Genomic DNA, 20,196 nt, shown 5'->3' with positions numbered 1-20,196 from the left:
CTGTAAATGCCAATATTTCATTCTTTTTATGGCTAATATTCCATTGTATATATATTTACCACACCTCCTTTATTCATTCATCTGACAATGAACACTTAGGTTGCTTCCATATCTTGGCTACTGTAAAGAGTGCTGCTATGAACACTGAGGTGCTTGCATTTTTTTCATATTAGAGTTTTCATATTTTTTGGATATCTGTCCAGGGATGTAATTGAAGGATCACACGATAGCTCTATTTTTAGTTTTCTAAGAAACCTCTATATTATTTTCCATAGTGGCTCCATCAAATTACATTCCAACCAAGAGTGCAGACCAGTTCTCTTTTCTTCACTACTTCTCCAGCATTTGTTAATTGTAGACTTTTGAAGGATGACCATTCTGACCGGTGTGAGATGATACCTCACTGTCGTTTTGATTTGCATTTCTCTAATGATTATCAATGTTGAGCATCTTTACATGCACCTGTTGGCTTTCTGCATGTCTTTCTTGGAGAAATGTTTACTTAGGTCTTCTGCCCATTTTTTGATTGGGTTATTTATTTTATTTTGACATTGAGTTGTATGAGCTGTTTTGGAAATTAAACTCTGTTGGGCATATTGTTTGCAAATATTTTCTCCCATTCCACAGATTGTATTTTTGTTTTGTGGATGATTTCCTTTGCTATGCAAAAGCTTTCAAGTTTGATTAGGTTCTATTTACTTATTTTTGTTATTTATTTTACCTTGGGAGATCGATCTAAGAAAATATTCCTAAGATTTATATCAGATAGAGAATGCTTTGCTTATGTTTTCTTGTAGGAGTTTTATGGTGTCATGTCTTTTATTTAGGTCTTAAAGCCATTTTGAGTTTATTTTTATATATATGGCATGAGGGAGTGTTCTAAGTTTAATGACTTACATATAGTTGTCCAGCTTGCCCAACATCCCTCATTGAGAAGACTGCCTTTTTTCCACTATATATTCTACAGAGTCTATTTATCTTAAATAAAGTAAACTCCATCCATTGTCCAAGCCTGATATGAATATCTGAAAATCACTTATATACAGTGAATATTTTCCATACTAGTGTGTGGATCTTCAAGGGAATAAACATTTATGTGATGAATCCTGGTTTACAACAATGATGTTGCTTAATAGCAAATAGTAATATGGTACTTATGAGATAAATCACTGCATAAATGTACATTAAAATAGAACATTTTTAGTAGTCTCTAACTTAATTGTAATCAAATGCAAAACTTAAGAGATTGGAGAATGAAAATACATGACCAAGACAACACATCTACATACACACTGAAATGAATCATCCAATATTCTGTGGAGGTAGGTTTCCCCATCTCTAATTTGCGTAACTCACATATATCTCCATTAAAGGAAAGATTCACAGGGATGAAATAAGCTTTCATATGATTAGTTCCTCTATTCATAAAATATTTTGCTGTGATTTTTCTTAAATTCACAGAACTATACAGAGAAATTTTAAAATAAATATTATTTAAAGCCAACAGCAAATTTAAAGTGAATAATGAAATCAAAATTTGAGCATTTGGAAAAAGAACACTTAAAATACCATCTGTGAACCTGAAGTTCCTATATGATTACAAACCAACAATATTCGTAATTGTTTTATCCCATTATTTTTAACACTATGAATGTGAAATAAAGGTAGGAATTACCTTAAACCACCAACGTATTCTTGTTTTTCAAATATAGTGATGTCATTGTAGCCTAATCGAGCCAAGAAAGAAGCACAACTTATACTTGCAGGCCCAGCACCCAAAAGAGCAATCTTTGCAGAATAGGCTTCAGGCATTTTTTCTGGGGGAGGCAGAGAAGGATTCCTGATTTGTGGGATATTCATTGCTTTGAACACCTATGGAGAAATCAATTGGCATGGTTAAAATTTTTAAGATAGCTTTTACAGCCTCAAATGTATTTTTAATGTTTAAAATCAACTTATGCTTTTAATAGAAATAAATATATTTTAAATACTAACATAGGATATTTAGAAGTCATATTGGGTCCAGTCGATGACAATTTCTGCTTGACTAACTCTTTCTCAATCTTTGAAATTCCTGCCTAAGGTTACACTTCTTCTGGGAAGCATTCCTGACTTACTTTTCCTACTCCACTATCTGGGCCAACTTAAGCATTTCTCCTCTGAGCTCCTGAATCACATTTTGTATGCTACTAAATCATTTACCGTATGTGTCACGCTTCGATGTTAGTCAGCAGAACATTAGTTCTTGAGTCAGAGAATAGGTCAGATATAAAAATGCACACATATAACTTATTAACTGTTTTAAATATTTTAGACACATGTTACCATGTATAACCAGGGGTGAGCACTATCCTGGCATGTAGACATTCAGTAAATAATTTATGGCATCTGTTTCTGGTTATGACAGACTAGTTTTGAAAGGATAACTTTTCCAAAATATGTTGGAAGCACTGGATAGCCTCTGAAGTAATCCTGACTAGAGAAGCCATGATCTCAGGAAAAAAGAGAACATCAGAGAAGTGAGATGATAGTATAGGAGTTACTTTTATCCTGAGGGAATTGGTGACTTCTTAGCAAAATGAGGAATCTTGTAGATACAAGACCAAGGCTCAGAAGAAAGAGCAAGAGAGATCTTAGGTAATCTTCTAGGACTAGAGCGACACAGCGTTTGGGGAATGTAAGAGGCTAGAAACCAGAAGCAGAAGAAAGTATAGAAAAGCTTAATTCTTACACTTCATAAGACAAAGACTAAGAATATAAACAACAATTTTAAAAAAAGTCTCTATAAAGCAGAAGGGGGACTTCCCAGCTGGCTCAGTGGTAAAGAATCTGCCTGCCAATGCAGAAGGCCCTGGAGACATGGGTTTGATCCCTGTGTTGGGAAGATCCCAAGGAGGGCATGGCAGTCCACTCCAGTATCTTTGCCTGGAGAATCCCATGGACAGAGAAGCCTGCAGGGTCACAAAGAGTCAGACACGACTAAAGCAACTGGGCATGCACATAAAGCAGAAGGGAGCCTTCTGCACTCTGATGGACCAAATGAAACAACTAGAGTACAGGAGTAGCTAAAGAAGAGAAGGTCCTAGTCAACATCTTAGCAGACAGCTGAAACTTATGGAGGGTTATACTCTGCAAGTGGAGCAGACCAGAGGTAGACATGCAACCCAGCCTGAGTCAGCTCAGCTCCTGATTTAGATAAAGGTGATATGATCTCACTCCTGTCTACCTAACCAAATGAAATGGTGAACCTTCTGTGGTAAATAAGTCAATCACAATGTCTACAAATTTTCATATACAAGGCCTGGCTTCTGATCAAAAATCCCAGGTCTGTCATTAACGAAGAACTGCCAGTAACTTAGAAAATAGATATGAATACATAATTCAGTACATGGTATTATAAAAAATGGACTTTATAAAGAAAAACTACAATGACATGTTCAAAAAATTTATAAGAATGTGACTTCACCAGGAAACTTAAATTTGCTTAAAAAAAAACTTTTAAAAAGAAGAAATTCAAATTTAAAATCAAAACCAAAATAAATGTCTTTAACAGTAAGTTGAACAGGTGAGCAAAAATGGACTCATAAACGGAAGATGGGCCAGTGTTTTGTTATTTTTCCACTTATTATTGCACCTGATTCCTCCTCTTCCCTTAGTTTGATAGCAGTAGTTTTTTTCTGATAAAATGAGTATTCAAATAAAACTTTGTAAACTTCATCTCAGAGGGCAATATGTTTAGAGGTCTGGCTTTAAAATTACACTCTTGGGGGTTGAGTCTTGACCTCTATCATTCTCACGGTAAAGTCGTTGAACAAAGACTTTAATATCTCCATGCATGAGTCTCCTCAAACTGTAAATTGGGATCAGTAATATCCATCTCTTAAGACTGCTATGAGGATTGAATGAGTTAATACGTGCAAAGCTAATCTGAGTGTTTTTCCTCCCATCTGTAGTGAATGTCAGGGCATGGTGGAGTTATAACACATAGTAGGCATCCAACAAGATTCTGATTAATTTCAAAATTCCTGTGCTCTGAACTCCAGTGATAGGCTTCAATAAATGAGTACCACACATAGTTCTTTCTCAGTGAAACAAAAGGATGGTTACCTATCTGTTATTTGTGAATAATCTTCTTGAGGAGTATTTAAAATAGATCTCCTTGCATAATCGTCCTGTGATTTCTAAATTTTCACCCATCTGGAAAGGGCATTCCTTTCATCACTTCATATTGATTCTATTATTATTTCCCCTATAATTTTCACATTTTGAGGCAAGGGAGAAATTATCCTGATTTTAAAAACTGAGACAGAGAGATGCCAGTATTTCACTTGGGGGTGATTTTTTCCTCCAAGCCTCCTCACATTAAGGAGACAGAAAGAGTATAAATTTCTAATAATTATATAGTACTCTCTAAATGGAAAAGGACATAACATGGTAAATGCAAAGATATCCACCAACTCTAATTTGAGAGTAAGTTTTTCTCATTTTAATCTTTCTTACTTTCTAAAATGATACACAATGAAAACAAACAGAAATATTTGGTAGCTATAATTCTTCCCCAATTGTTCTAATTGTTCTTAGTAACCAAGAAATAGCAAATGTAAACCATAGGGAAATCATGACAAATAAAATATTTTTGGAAATTTCAGAATATCTCCACCAGTTGAAGGATATATGGTAAAAGGTTAGCTGTATCCTACACATCCCATAAGAGTGTTATATTTTTGCAAGTATTTTAACTTGATTTTATTATATAATAAAACATAATTTCTAGTCATTTCAAAAGGGGTATTATTTCATCAGTGTAGTTCTAAGAGAAATCTTAACAGAAATAATACACTGGTTTTCACTTCACTGGTTTCAATTTCTTTGAGTTATTTAATTAGCAATATGCCAGTCTGGTTACCTTTTGAATGCCTGAATGGAGAGAGATTGTTATTTGTGCATCCAAAAGTACGTTACTTCAAATTACATGGCTTCTAGGAGACGCTTCTATGTAATTTTCCTGATAACGTGCTTCCTTTTGTGAAAGAAGTCAAAAGAAACATTGAGTACATACTATCCCCTGCACTCATGCCTTGAAAAGAAATATTCTCAGGCTACCTGACAGTTTCTCCACAACAATTAAACAAGGGACACTAAAAGTGGGAAGTGTATTTCAAACATATCAGAAATAAGGAAAACTTCATACTATGGCACATTTTTAGTTAATCATCAATGCATTTAGTGATTTTTTTTAAATGTTGCTTGCTTATTATCTTATTATTAAAAGAGTCGTTGTAATACACATCTGGCATGGTAAAAATATTATATAATGTGAAATCAGAATGTTCTGTACTATTCAATTTCCACCTTAATTTAGCAAATATGTTTATGTGCCCTCTGTGCAGTAGACACAAGTATGAGTAAGACAAACATAGAATTTCCAGTAAGTAGTTCCCTGGGTAACAGAAGAATCATATGTCTTAAACACAGAAAAATTATTACAATGCAATCTGCCAATGTGTAGGGTTCATTTTTATACATGGTGCTCTTGGAATCAGTGAGAAAGAAAACTTATCCCAGAAGGGAGGAAAAATAACACCTTAACTAAATCTTAAAAAAAATGACACATGTTATTGTAGAGAAGAAGATTTCACTTCTCTAAATGTCAGCTCTAAAATTCAGAGAGTAATAATTATTTCAACAATTTATTGTGAAGATTGAGTCAGTGGTGTCACAAAAGAGTCAGACATGACTTAGCAACTAACAATAGCAACAAGTAGCTGAGGTATTTGTGGTTGAGACAACAAGGTGTAACACTGGGAGCTTGCAGCGAGAAAATTCAAGTTTAGATTGACTTTGTAATAATGACCTAATATTAGGTGGGGCAAGTGAGGGTTTGTGAAATAAAAGGAATTTGAGGCTTTGTACTCTTTATCTGCCCTTTATTACATGCGAACTTGTGTGAGCCTCTTGTTACTCATACATCAAATTTGGATGATAACATTTATCTAGAGGGTTATTTTGAGTATCAGTCAAGTTCTAAGTACAGTATATAACATTGTCCAGGGCTAAAGGAATTGTCTAATTAACTATCATTTTAGAAGCATTTTGATCCTTCATTTCCTTAAGCCCCAAATGGGGAAAATATTAGCAAGTTTACACATCTTAATGGTTATCAATATTTTAAGATGAGATACTACAAAACAGCATTGAGGCACTAGGCAAGTATACAGTATTATGACTCTACATTTTCCTCCATCTGATCCCGTTTTTTTGTACTAAGGTCTACTCACCTCCGGAACAAAACAAGGAATATTAATGGAGATTGGATTATTAGTCTAAAGATGTTAATGTAAATGCATATGCCTTATCAAGTCACCACGGAATTTCAGGACATGTAGTATGTAGAAGCAGCCTACAACAACGCTTAATTCTAATCAATGCTCAATCAGTGTTTGTTTGATTAATTAAATCCTTACCTACTGGGAGTGTAATAATACACTTGGTGTTCATATAAGCCAGTTTTCTTGGGATAGTGCTGGTTTGCTTCTGCTGCACTGCATTAATTGTTAACAGTGTTCTCATTCACTCTTCCAGTCTTTTGCATGATTAACTTACAAAGCAACTGACATAAGACATAGAGTATACCTAATCTCACATTTCAGTTTATGCACTTTTTTGCAATAATTGGTTTTAATATGAAGACTACACCTAATGTTTTCTTCTTCTATATTTATCTATTTGATAGATGGGAAGAGGCATCACAAAAATACATTATTTGAAAAAAGACATAATATTCTATCATTTATTAGTGTACATGTGTCTCTATATCCTCTGCCAATATAACTGTAGAAATCAAAAGTTTAAAGCTCTTAGTGACTCCATGTTCAAGCTGAAGATACTGTAGGAATATTTGTCCTATTAAAATAATCACTAACTCAAGTAATCATGTTCCTTCTTCACTCACAATTCTTTAAACTATTGACTGCAGCATTTAAAAAAAAATGCTGATGTCATTCAAATAATTTTACTAGTTTACTTAATATAGCATCTTAATGTAGCCTCATAATACCTGATTGTTTGAACTGTATCACTGTATTTTTTATTATGTTATAAGCACTGGACAATTTGATTTGAACTATGCCTATTCAATAAAATATAGAAATAAATACAAATAGCAAATGATGGTGTACAAATAGCATATGATGATGGGACAAAAATAGAGTATTTCAAATGAGAGCTGATATAAAAGACCTGAAAAATATAGTTAAAGAAAAATCTAAAGAGTAACTCAGTTCTGTTCTTAACCAAAAGTATAAAAAATAAATTCAAAGTACAGTGCAAGGAGCATATGCTATGCAAAACAGTATGTTTAATGGGTATTAATATAATCCCATAGAACATTTACTGTGAAAAACAAGTACTGTTTTCTGATACCAATTTCATAATCTAATGTATTTCTAAAAATTCATAATTAAGGCAGCAACCTTAAGTACTAATACTCTGAGCCTCATTCATTTTAACATTTAAAGTCAAACTTTAGAACCTTGGAATTTTAATTTTCCTAAATTGTTTCTAAAACTCTTTAACATCAGTGGAAAGGAAGTGATTTGACATGCAGTTAATTCTCTATTTATAGTTATTTTTCAAACTTTGGGAAATGAGTAGAAAGATGCATTCTTCATTATCCTTTTGCAACAATTCATTAGTTAAATTTGAGAGGCAATGAGAGTCTAGTTGGTTAATTAAATGTGATAAATATATGATTTCTTAAGAAGTCAACTATGATCAAACACATTTTAAAATAAATTTTCAAGTATTATATCTATGTAGAGAAATTTTAAGACCCTGATGAAATTGATAAGAAAATCCACAGCAAGCTATTATTTCTAAATTATTTATTTGAAGCACTATTGTTATATTTAACTGAACTAAGAAAAAACTGCCCCCTAGAGAGATTTGGAATCACTCTGTAGCCTGTCTGTCTCACATGTATGCAAAAGTGTATGAAGCAAAGTCACTGCAGATGCGGGGACAGCATAGGATTGATAATGCAGGACAAAACAAAAGTAGCTAAAGTAGCTGGTCTCCTGATCCTCCTCGTGCTATCCTTTATATGATTTATTCTTTTTCTATTACAGTCCCTCAAAATTATACGCCCATGTTTAAATGGAAAGATATAATCTAAGGTATGGATTTAAATAATAAAGGTAGACTATGGAGTTGATATTTCAAAAATCACATATATATTATAGGAATATATACACATATAAATTATAGGAAAAACATTTTTGAAAAATACCATGCTATTTTACTCTGCTCTCCTAAACTTTGCTTAATTTGGTTGAAAAATAGATTTATAATTCTTTAAAAGTAAAAAATCAATCATTATTTTATCAAACAAACTAAAACATCAAATTATTTGCATCATGTTCAGCTTTTACTTAAGTACGCCTATCAATAGTTTAGTAGTTTGGAAGAGTAATGGCATTTGTGTACTATTATTTATAACATTATTTAATATTTTTATTTTAGAATTATTTTTAAAAGTTATACTCTCTTTACAGTGGCAGTCAATTAATTCATTGCATTATGCTTATTATTTTCATTGAGTTGATTTAGTGTTAGTTTCAGGTTATGTGTGTGTGTACGCGCTCAGTCATGTCCAACTCTTCTGGAACCCACTGACTCTAGCACTCCAGGCTCCTCTGCCCATGGGATTTCCCAGACAAGAATTCTGGAATGGGTTGCCATTTCCTACTCCAGGGATCTTCCTGACCCAGGGATCAAACTAGCATCTCTTCTGTCTCCTGCATTGGCAGGCAGATTCTTTACCACTGCGTCATCTAGGAAGCCCTAGTTTCAGGATACAGCATAGTGATTCAGTATTTTTGCAGATTATACTCCACTTTAGGTTATTATAAAATAATAATTTCCTGTGCTATATAGTATATCCTTTTGGCTTCTCTATTTTATACATAACAGTTTGTATCTGCTAACCCCATATCCCCAATTTGTTACACCCATTTCCTCTCCCTTTTGGTAATCACAAGTTTGTTTCCTATATCTGTGAATCTGTTACTGCTTACCTTCACAACAGCTTTGACAGTTGGGTAAATTTAAGTAAACAACCCTTTGACAGAACTCTCTAAAATAAATTTCCCTAAGTGGTCAACTTAAAAAAAAAAAATGAAAAGCCTTCCTATGTAGTTCCACTGGGGAGATTTTTATTTATAATTTGATAGATATATTTGAAGCTACAGTAATAAGAAGCATAAATGGAATGTAATAAGAAGATACATTCCTATTTAAATTCCATGAGTCTCTTAAATTGCATCTAATGCCATCCTAATCTATGCTATGTCTGAAATAAATAGACTTTGCTTTGGAAAGCAGTGGTACAACCTCATTAAAACAAACAGAGTTCTCAGAGGAATGGTGTTTCCCTTTCTCTCCACTCTCCCCACCCCTGCTTCACTGTTTCCTCTCTCTCTTTTCCCCTTCTCCCCTCTCCTGCCTCTCTCCCTCTCTAGTCCAAACCACAGACAAATAACATTATTTTAACCAATTTTGCTTTGAAATGCCCTGTTAGTGTATATAGATACTGTGTGACCTTTTACTTACTACATCCTTGCAAGCCTGCCCTGTGTTAATGAAGAGACAATGAGTCCCCAAAGAAAAATGTGGAAGAATTCAAGTGAATCTTCTCCATCAACTAGGGATTGTCTCAGGTTGTAAAGATCACACCTTGCACTGGTCAGGTAAACTAATGCAATTTTGAATTTGGTAGGAAAAGAAATTAAATCCAAGAATTTATTGCAACAACTCACAACCTCAAATTGTTTCTATTTTCTCACTCCCAGGAGCCCTTCCTTAGAATTAACCTGTCAGAAAGCAGGAAGGGTATAAACACCTGATTTATTACTAAAAGCAAAGTAAGATTTAAGCTTGAGGGATATTATGAGAAGGGTCTTAAAAAGAAAAAATATGTTGTGTTTGAGTTGACAACATCAGACAGAGAAGTCATTAATTAAAAATCTAGTGCTGACAGGTTATTTAATTTCGTCTTCTAGCCAAACAGACCCCAGGGATTACAAAATTCTACTGTAACCTCCATATAAGCTGATCATTTAAATGATACATAGGAACTGATCTCGTAGTTGACTCCAAAAAGGAGGCCCCAGAGAGAATAAGATGTCCCAGAGTTTCAGTCATTTAAAAAGGATTCATTAAAAAAGAAAGACATGGCCCAAATTTATAAGAAAAATAATGACAAAATGTTTTCATGTTATTTCATTATAAATTTGCACCCAAAAAACAAACCTGGTTTCAATCCATAGGTTCACAAAATCTAACGTTAAAAAATATTATTCAATTTGAGGGCTTTTGATAATTCTATGACCTCTATTACTCAAAAAAATATTACAGAAGAATGCTGATGTATTCTTTCAAGCTGTGAAGATTAAAGATGGTTTCAGGAAAAAGAACCAGTTAAGTAAGATAGTTTTTTGTTTTTTGTTTTTTTTCCAAAATGGGACCCCCTAGCCACACTCCAATGTAAAGTTAATGAATAAATTCTATTTTCAGATACTCCAATTTATATATCTTTCAGTGAAAGTATTTTAATAACCTTCTGAGATTACAATTAATTTGACATACGGTTTTAGAAATTTCATTTTTGAAGCCAAGTCGTTGAATAAAAACATTGTTTATGGCACAAAATACTTAAACTGTAGCTGTATATCACACTAAAAATGTTGGATATCAACAAAGCTTCAAGGATTAAAGTTATTTTAAGATTTTTGTGCTTCAGGGATAGAAAAAACAATTGTATATCTTACATACCTCAGTAGCGTATTGCTGCAATCCACCAATATTAATTGGTCCCTCTTCAGTGGCATACAAATTACATCCACCTACACAAAGATCAGAGGTGGGGCATACCATTCCACAGGTCAGACCAAGTGGGTTGTCAGAAAAAATCATCTTAGCAGCTCCATAATAGTTCTGCAAAAATAAAATGTTCTTATGTAACAATGAACCTCTTAACATTCAAATTATGACAGCTTTTTTCTATTAGATCAGTGTATAAGATGCAGAGGTTATAATAGTCTTTAGCATCAGAAGCTATCAAGTTAGCATAGTCAAATATACACATATTCAATACATATATATTAATAATGAATAATGAAATTTGGTAAACTGACATTTAAAATAAACCATCTAATTCTATCCTGCTACAAATATTTCTTTTCAGTTTTAACAAAAGTTAGTTAAGTAGATTGCTTGAACAGGCTTAAAACCTAAACCTTAACACTAAATAAAAAAAAATTATGCTCAGGTAATTCAGGATATACTCCATATAACTATATTAAGGGTGGCCAAGGCTCTCTTTCCATTCAATTCATCTGGTTTGTCCATGGATACTATATATTGTGACACTCTTGTGTTGAGTATCATCCTTCAATAACAACCTATTAACCAAATATGCAGATGAAACTCATTATATAAGACTAGACTGTTAAGTTCATCCCTCATCACTCCCTTCCACACATTTGACTGTTATAGACTAGTTCAGAATCTTTTGCGTTTCATTAAGAATTTTTGGAACCTTACTTGTTCATAAATTATACAAATACATCATCATTTACTGAATAATGAACAACATGTTGATTATTTCAGAAATATGTTTTCCTTTAATGAAAATTTAAAATTGAATCTGACTAGTATTTCTCAAAGCTGTTAAGTATTTTTTCAAAAATAAGGATAATTTTGAGAAAATGTAACAGTCAAAAGATCCCCAAGGAGATGTGACATCTGAATGTAATCTGTTATTTTAGAGAAGATCCTGGATCAGAAAAGGGACATGAAGTAAAAACAAAGGAAATCTGAAGAAAATATAAACTTTAGTTAATAACATATTGGGCTTCCCTCATAGCTCAGTCGGTCAAGAATCTGCCTGCAATGCAAGAGACCCGGGTTTGATTCCTGGGTCAGGAAGATCCTCTGGAGAAGGAAATGGCAACCCACTCCAGTATTCTTGCCTGGGACATCCCATGGACAGAGGAGCCTAGCAGGCTACAGATCATGGGATCGCAAGAGTGGAACATGACTTAGCGACAAAACCACCACCAATAACACATTAATAATGTTTCATTAATTGTAATAAATGTGCTATACAATTTTATATATTAATAATAGGTGAAACTGTAATAAAATTCTTTGTCCATTTTCACATATAAAAGTAAAATACATTTTAAAAGAAGATAAGAAAGAATGTACTTAACAATATGAAACAGATGCATTTATATTTTTCAGCTTTTATTTAAAGTACATTTGAAAGTCTTTGAAAACATACATTACTTCCATAGCTAACTTTAATCATAAATACAAATTCCTAGATAAAATATTGATGATAATAAAGAACAGCAATAATCTTTACTATTTATTGACTCTGTACTACATTTCTGACACTTTATCAGGTCTTTATTTAAGTTTTTAACATAAATAATCTTATTTAATATATCTAGCACTCAAGAAAATATTTCTAGGCATGAGAAAAAAGTAGAATTAAATCCTTGATAACCAGATAAAAAATAAATTAATGAAGCAGACCCACAGGTGATACAGAAAGTAATGTTAGCAGATAAAACCTTTAATATAATTTTAATAAAAATTCAGGCAAAAAGACACATAAAATACATGAAACAATAAAAATACAATCATAATATTATAATTAGTTGAAAAAGAATCAAACTGATATATTCCATAACTGAATGAAACGTTTAAAAATAGATCTAAATGCATGGTTTTAACAGCATCCATGGTGGATTAACAATATTTCTCTTATTCAGTGTCTAGCAACCAACAGTAACATCTAACATATGTAAATGCCTCTTCAATACACATTTTCTGAACACCTAGTAGAAATGTGTTATGAGATGCAAGTTATAAATAAGGAAAGTGAGGTGTAAAGGGTAAATAATTTGCCAAGGGACCATACAGTATATAAGTGGCAGAATAAGAATCCAAAGCCATATTGTGGCTACATACTCTTAAGGTCTAAGGTATACTGTCATATGAAAGCCTACTGTTCATTACTCAATAGATTATAAAATTTAGTTACAATATTATTATTCAGTTATAGCACATATCACAATGTAAAAGAAACACAAAGCTCTTTTCATTATAATTAGGAAGGTAGACAGCAAGCTCATTAGATTATTCTTTATACTTCATGAGATGATTTTTGTTTATATAGTTTCTTTAGTTCTGATCCTTTCATTAGTCCATTTTAAAATTATGAGGTATGCCTTTTACTCTTAATTCAAAAGATTAAGATCTGCTTATTTCTCTAAATTTGGTCACATTTACCAATATCTTTGTGACAGTATGTTAGTATCACTAATAAGGACCAATAATAAAGCATTAAACTGACAAAGTCTGATTTTCAAAAATTAACATTGGACTCTCTTAAACATATAGAAAGAGCATGTACAAAAAAAAAGCCAAAGATATTACATCATACATTAATAAATAAAAACTGATTAAATAGCAAAGTTTATTAAAAGAGCATTTGAAGATGATTTGGTTTAAAAGATGAATTCTATAAAATATTCAAATATTTATATCAATTCTTAATAAATACTTTCAAAGTATACATATATAATTTAACCCAGAAATGCAAGATTGGTTTATTATGCCAAATACACTCTATCAATAGAATAAAGAATAAAAATCACACAAACATCTCAAAAGATGCAGAAAAGCATTTGACAAACTCCAACACAACTCATGGTAAAAATTCACAACAAACCACAAACACAAATCAACTTATTCTCTGATAAAGGACCTCTATGTAAATCCAACAGCTAACATCTTATTTTATGCTGAAAACTGAATGCTTCCTCCCAAAGATCAGGAACAAAGGGTGTGTTTCTAATTAGCACAGTACAGAAAATCTTACCAGATAATTTGACAAGCAAGAGAAGTAAGTGCTGTTCAGATTTCAAAGGAAGAAGTAAAATTATTTCCACTTATGATGAATGCGTAATGTGAAACTCCAGGCTAGATGAAGCATAAGCTGGGATCAAGATTGCTGGAAGAGACATCAATAACCTCAGATATACAGATGACATCACCCTTATGGCAGAAGGTGAAGAGGAACTAAAGAGCCTCTTGATGAAAGTGAAAGAGGAGAGTGAAAAAGCTGGCTTAAAATTCAACATTCAAAAAACAAAGATTATGGCACCTGGCCCCATCACTTCATGGCAATTAGATGCAGAAACAATGGAAACAATGACAGATTTTATTTTCTTGGGCTCCAAAATCACTGCAGATGGTGACTGCAGCCATGAAATTAAAACACGCTTGCTCCTTGGAAGAAAAGCTATGACCAACCTACACAGTGTATTAAAAAGCAGACATTACTTTGCCAACAAAGGTCTGTCTAGCCAAAGCTATGGTTTTTCCAGTAGTCATGTATGGATGTGAGAATTGGACTGTAAAGAAGGCTGAGTGCCAAAGAATTAATGTTTTTGAACTGAGGTGCTGGAGAAGACTCAAGATTCCCTTGGACTGCAAGGAGATCAAACCAGTCAATCCTAACAGAAATCAATCCTAAATGTTCATTAGTAGGATTGATGCTGAAGCTGAAGCTCCAATATTTTCACCACCTAATGCAATGTGAAGAACCAACTCATTAGAAAAGACCCTGATGCTGGGAAAGATTGAAGGCAGGAGGACAAGAGGACAATAGAGGACAAGATGGTTGAGTGGCATCACTGACTCAATGGACATGAGTTTGAGCAAGCTCTGGGAGATGGTGAAGGACAGCAAAGTCTGGCGTGCTGTAGTCCATAAGGTCACAGTCAGACATGACTGAGTGACTCAACAACAACAAATGATAAAATAATCTTTCACATAGAAAATCCTAATAAATTCAATTTAAAAATTATTAGCACTGTTATCTTTAATTTTATGAATCAATTTGACTGAGCCTTGGGATGCTTAGATTGAGCATTACTTTGAGGCGTGGATATGAAGGCGTTTCTATATGAAATTAATTTGAATTGGTGGATTCAGTAAAGTAGATTGCTCTCCCCAATGTGGGTAGGCAACATAAAATTCATTGAGGACATGAATAGCATAAAAATGGTGGAGAAAGGATAAACTTGTCTCTTGTGGTTGAGCTGGGACATTGATGATGTATACACTGATTTTATATGTATATCTATCTATCTATCTATGATATATTCTGCTTTTCTGGAGAACACTAATAAGCTTCCTTTGTGCCCCAGATGGTAAAAGGCTGCCTAGAATGCAGGAAACCTGGGTTTGATCCCTGGGTCAGGAAGATCCCCTAGAGAAAGGAATGGCAACCCACTCCAGTATTCTTGCCTGGAGAATTCCATGAACAGAGGAGTTCGGCGGGCTACAGTCCATGGGGTTGCAAAGAGTTGGACACAACTCAGCGACTAACACTATCAACACACACACACAAGAAACACAGCAACCATAAAGATATAACATAAATGCATAAAAATTAATTGGTATTTCTATATATTAGCAATGAACAAACCAAAAATAAAATCAAGAAAATCTTTATATTTACAAGAGCATAAAACTACTTTGAATTATATTAACTAAAAAAGTGTAAAACTTATATTCTGTAGACAACAAAACACTGATGAAAAAAACTAAGACTTAAAAATGGAAAAAACATCCATGATAATAAATTGGAAAGTTTATTGTCAGGATAGCAATACACTCAATGCAATCCCTCTAAATATCCTAGCTGACTTTTACTTTGCAAAAATGGTCATGCTGACCCTAAAATTCATATGAATATCCAAGGGAATCAGAATAGCCAAAACAACCTTGAAAAATTAGAACAGATTTAGAAGAATCACATTTTTCTGATTTCATAACTTACTACACAGCTATGGTAATCAAGATAGAGTGGTAATGGCAAAATGATAAAAATATACATCAATGGAATGAATTGAGAATCCAGTAAGACCTTCATATTTATGTTCAATTGATCTCTAAAAGGATTCCAAGAATTCAGGAGGTAAAGAACATTCTCTTCAACAAGTGATACAGTAATAGCCAAATTTCACATGCATAGGAATGAAGCTGAATCTCCACCTCATACCATACAAAAAAGTTAATTAATAATAGATCAAATAGATCAAACCAGTCAATCCTAAAGGAAATCAGTCCTGAATATTCATTGGAAGGACTGATTCTGAAACTGAAACACCAATACTTTGGCCACCTGATGCTAACTGACTCATTGGAAAAGACCCTGATGCTGGGAAAGATTGAAGGCAGGAGGAGAAGGGGACGACAGAGGATGAGATGGTTGAATGGCATCACTAACTCAATGGACATGAGTTTGAGCAGGCTCCAGGAATTGGTGAAGGATAGGGAAGCCAGGTGTGCTGCAGTCCATGGAGTCGCAAAGAGTCAGACACAACTGAGCAACTGAACTGAACTGAAAAATAGATCATAGATCTAAATTTTAGAGCTAAACCTATAAAACTCTTGGAAGAGAACATAGGAGTAAATATTCATGACTAGGTTATACAATGGTTTTTATATAAGACAGCAAAGCACAAGCAACAGCAAATAAAAGATAAACTGGATTTCATCAAAATTAAAAGAATACCATCAGAAAAGTTAAAAGACAACCCAGGAGGAAACCAGTTAAGAAATCTCCAGCTTGAATACATAAAGAATATCTACAACTCACTGATAAAAAACAAATTAAAAAACTAATAAAAAATAAATACCCAATCAAAGTGAGCAAAGTATTAGTATAAACAGTCCTCCAAAAATATACAAATGATCAACAAACATACGAAATGATGCTCAATATTATCAGAGAAATGCGAGTCAAAATGACAAAGACATATCATTCCTCACACACTGGGATGACTATAATCAAGAAGACATACAGTAAAAGGTGTTGGCAAGGATATGAAGAAATGGGAACCCTCATATACTACTGATGGGATTGGAAAATGATGTAGCTGCTTTGAAAATTAGTTTCACAGCTCTTCATAAGTTTTAAGAGTGAAGTTACCATGAGATTCAGGGATTTCACTCTTTGGTGTGCACTCAAGAACATTTACAAAATTATCTATGCAAAACTTTGCACACTATTGCTCACAGCAGTATTATTTCTAAGGCTAAAACAAAAAAACAACTCAATTATCCATCAACTGATGTAAGGCTAAAAAACATATCCATATAATCTATGTTATTATGTTATTTGGCAATAAAAAGTAATGAAGTAATGATAAATCCTACAACATAGCTGACTTTAAAAATACTATGCTAAGTGAAAGAAGTTATTCACAAAAGACTACATAGTCTGTGTTTCTGTTTATAGAAAATATCTAGAATAGGCAAAAATAAAGTGACAGAAGACAGATTGATAATGGTCTATGACTGGGGCTCTGAGAAGAAATGGAAAACATCTGCTAATAGGTATACAATTTCATTTGGGGATGATAAAAATATGCTCAATTTGATTATGGTAATGAGTGTAACTCTGCAAATATATTTGCCATCATTGAACTATGCACTGAATATCGGCAAATTGTATGGAATATGAGTTATATCTCAAAAAAAGCTGTTATATTTTTAAAAAGTACATATACAGGACTGGAAATTATATAGGCACTGTGGAAGGCAATAAAAATAATTCTTGTAGAAAATTAAAAACTTTTAGCAAAGGGATATTTGAATAAGATTGCTAAATTAGATGCAAAACTGGACAATATCCTGTGGTTTAGTCTCTAAGTTGTTTCCTACTCTTGCTACTCCATGGACTGCAGCCTGCCAGGCTCCTCTGTCCACGGGATTTCCAAGGCAAGAATACTGGAGTGAGTTGCCTTTTCCTTCTCCAGGGGATTTCCCTGACCCAGGGATCGAACCCAGGTCTCCTGCATTGCAGGCATATTCTTTATCAATTCTTTTTTAATTGAGCCATCAGTATCCTGGAAGGGAATAAAATTTTTGGAATATTTTTTTCTACTAAAGAAAGATAATTTAGATCATCTCTAATGTACACAAATTTAAAGGAAAAGATGTAAATTTACAGCTTAAAATTTTAATTAATAAGTTCATATTTATTTTTCCTAAAAATTAAATAATACTTAGGGATCACCTTATATTTACTTACAAAATGCTTTAGTATAGCAGCAAACAGATACAGACTTATTTCATTATACTTAGTTATGGTTTTGGATAATTTTACCTAATGATGGTAAAAATAAAACTGTTTATACTAAACAGTTATTAACTTAAAATTAATCTTCTATTCCTAAGCAAACTTCCTTAGTTCCTACTTAAGCCCACTGATCCTCTAACTCATCACCTACAATTAAACTAGCAGTTAAATCACTGCTAGAGAAAAAATCTCAAAGTCATTTTAAACATTCTTTCCTCATCTTACTTGTCACCTCAGGAACATTTGACATGATTGATTAACAAATATGTATTGACTGACCCACTGAGTAAAATATCCTATTGCATAATTAGAAGTTTTTATAATATAAAAAAAGTGTCATGGTAAACAATGTCAATTGCAGATAACTTGTCAGGATATTTGAGGAAAAAAAATGTAGAAAGAACATAATCTAATTAAACACTGAAGGATTTTTCCACAAGGATGTTGGTTGTTTTATGAGCCCCAAATTCATTTCAAGCACAAAAGATAGTGATAGAAGGAGAGAAATATACATATATGTATATTTATATCACAACAAATAAAATATAATGAAACAAAACATTTTAAATTACACTTATAGCTCACCATTTGCCACAGCTGTCAAACTACTAGGACCTGATCTATCACAGCCTATCATTGACAATAAAACTGTCTAGTAACTCGGAGAAGGCAATGGCACCCCACTCCAGTACTCTTGCCTGGAAAATCCCATGGACGGAGGAGCCTGGTAGGCTACAGTCCATGGGGTTGCTAAGAGTCGGACGACTGAGCGACTTCACTTTCACTTTTCCCTTTCATGCACTGGAGAAGGAAACGGCAACCCACTCCAGTATTCTTGCCTGGAGAATCCCAGGGGCGGCGGAGCCTGGTGGGCTGCCGTCTATAGGGTCGCACAGAGTCAGACACGACTGAAGCGACTTAGCAGTAACTCATCAACAATCTCACAGCTTCAAGTGTAACCCTTATACCAAAATAAAATTATAGGATGTTATAATTAATTTTTACTGGAATATAATTGCCTTACCAAATTGTGTTAGTTTCTTCTGTATAGCAAAGTAAATTAGTTATACATACACACATATCCTCTCTTTTTGGGATTTCCTTCTCATTTAGGTCACCATAGAGCACTGAGTAGAGTTCTTTGTGTTATATAGTATGTTCTTGTTAGTTATCTATTCTATACATAGTATATATATAGATCAACTCAATCTCCCAATTTATCCCACCCTCTTTCCTTCCCTGGTATCCACGTGTCAGTTCTCTATTTCTGTGTTTCTATATCTGCTTTGCTAATAAGTTTATCTGTATCATTTTTCTAGATTCCATATATGTGATATTATATGATATTTGTTTTTTCATTCTGATTTACTTCAATCTGTACCAGTCTCTATGTCCATCCACACCTCTGCAAATTGCACAATTGTGTTCCTTTTTATGTTTGAATAATATTCCACTGTATATAGGTACCACATCTGCTTAATCCATTCATCTGTCAATGGACATCTAGGTTGCTTCCATGTCCTGGCTATTGCAAATGGTGCTGTAATGAACATTGGGGTACATGTATCTTTTGTAATTATGGTTTTATCTAGGAATTACCCGGGAGGGGGATTGCTGGGGCATATGGTAATTATATTTTTAGTTTTTTAAGAAACCTCCATACTCTTCTCCATAGTGGCTGTATCAATTTATACATTCCCACCAACAGTGCAAGACAGTTCCCTTTTAACCGCATGTTCTCCAGCATTTGTTATTGGTTTTTTTTTTGATGACGGTCATTCTGACCTGTGTTAGGTGATACATCATTGTAGTTCTGGTTTGCATTTCTCTAATAATTAGCAATGTTGAACACTTTTTCATGTGTTTGTTGTCCATCTGTCTGTCTTTTTGGAGAATGTCTATTTAGGTATTCCATCCATTTTTTTGATTGGGTTATTTATTTTTGTTTTTTATATTGAGCTGCATATGCT

General features: G+C 33.4%; 1 protein-coding gene across 4 annotated transcripts in view; it reads right to left on the bottom strand.

The window, feature by feature from the left end:
• Window positions 1–20,196, bottom strand: part of DPYD (dihydropyrimidine dehydrogenase) — a 913,720-nt gene that overhangs the window by 657,516 nt on the left and 236,008 nt on the right. For all 4 annotated transcript variants that reach the window (XR_014054766.1, XR_014054765.1, XM_081493632.1 and 1 more), the window contains exons 5-6: window positions 10,831–10,992; window positions 1,676–1,872 (exon numbers count right to left, since the gene is read on the bottom strand). Coding sequence is in view for 2 of the 4 variants with exons in the window: in XM_081493632.1 (XP_081349758.1) it covers window positions 1,676–1,872; window positions 10,831–10,992 (359 nt within the window). In the remaining 2 variants the exon portion in view is untranslated. The remainder of the gene's footprint in view (window positions 1–1,675; window positions 1,873–10,830; window positions 10,993–20,196) is intronic.

The sequence above is a fragment of the Giraffa tippelskirchi genome, chromosome 5 (assembly GCF_054371585.1).
Source record: "Giraffa tippelskirchi isolate mGirTip1 chromosome 5, T2T-mGirTip1v1.2.pri, whole genome shotgun sequence".
Lineage (NCBI taxonomy): Eukaryota > Metazoa > Chordata > Mammalia > Artiodactyla > Giraffidae > Giraffa > Giraffa tippelskirchi.
Note: the sequence above shows the minus strand (reverse complement) of the source record. Positions and strands in the feature narration are given on the sequence as shown.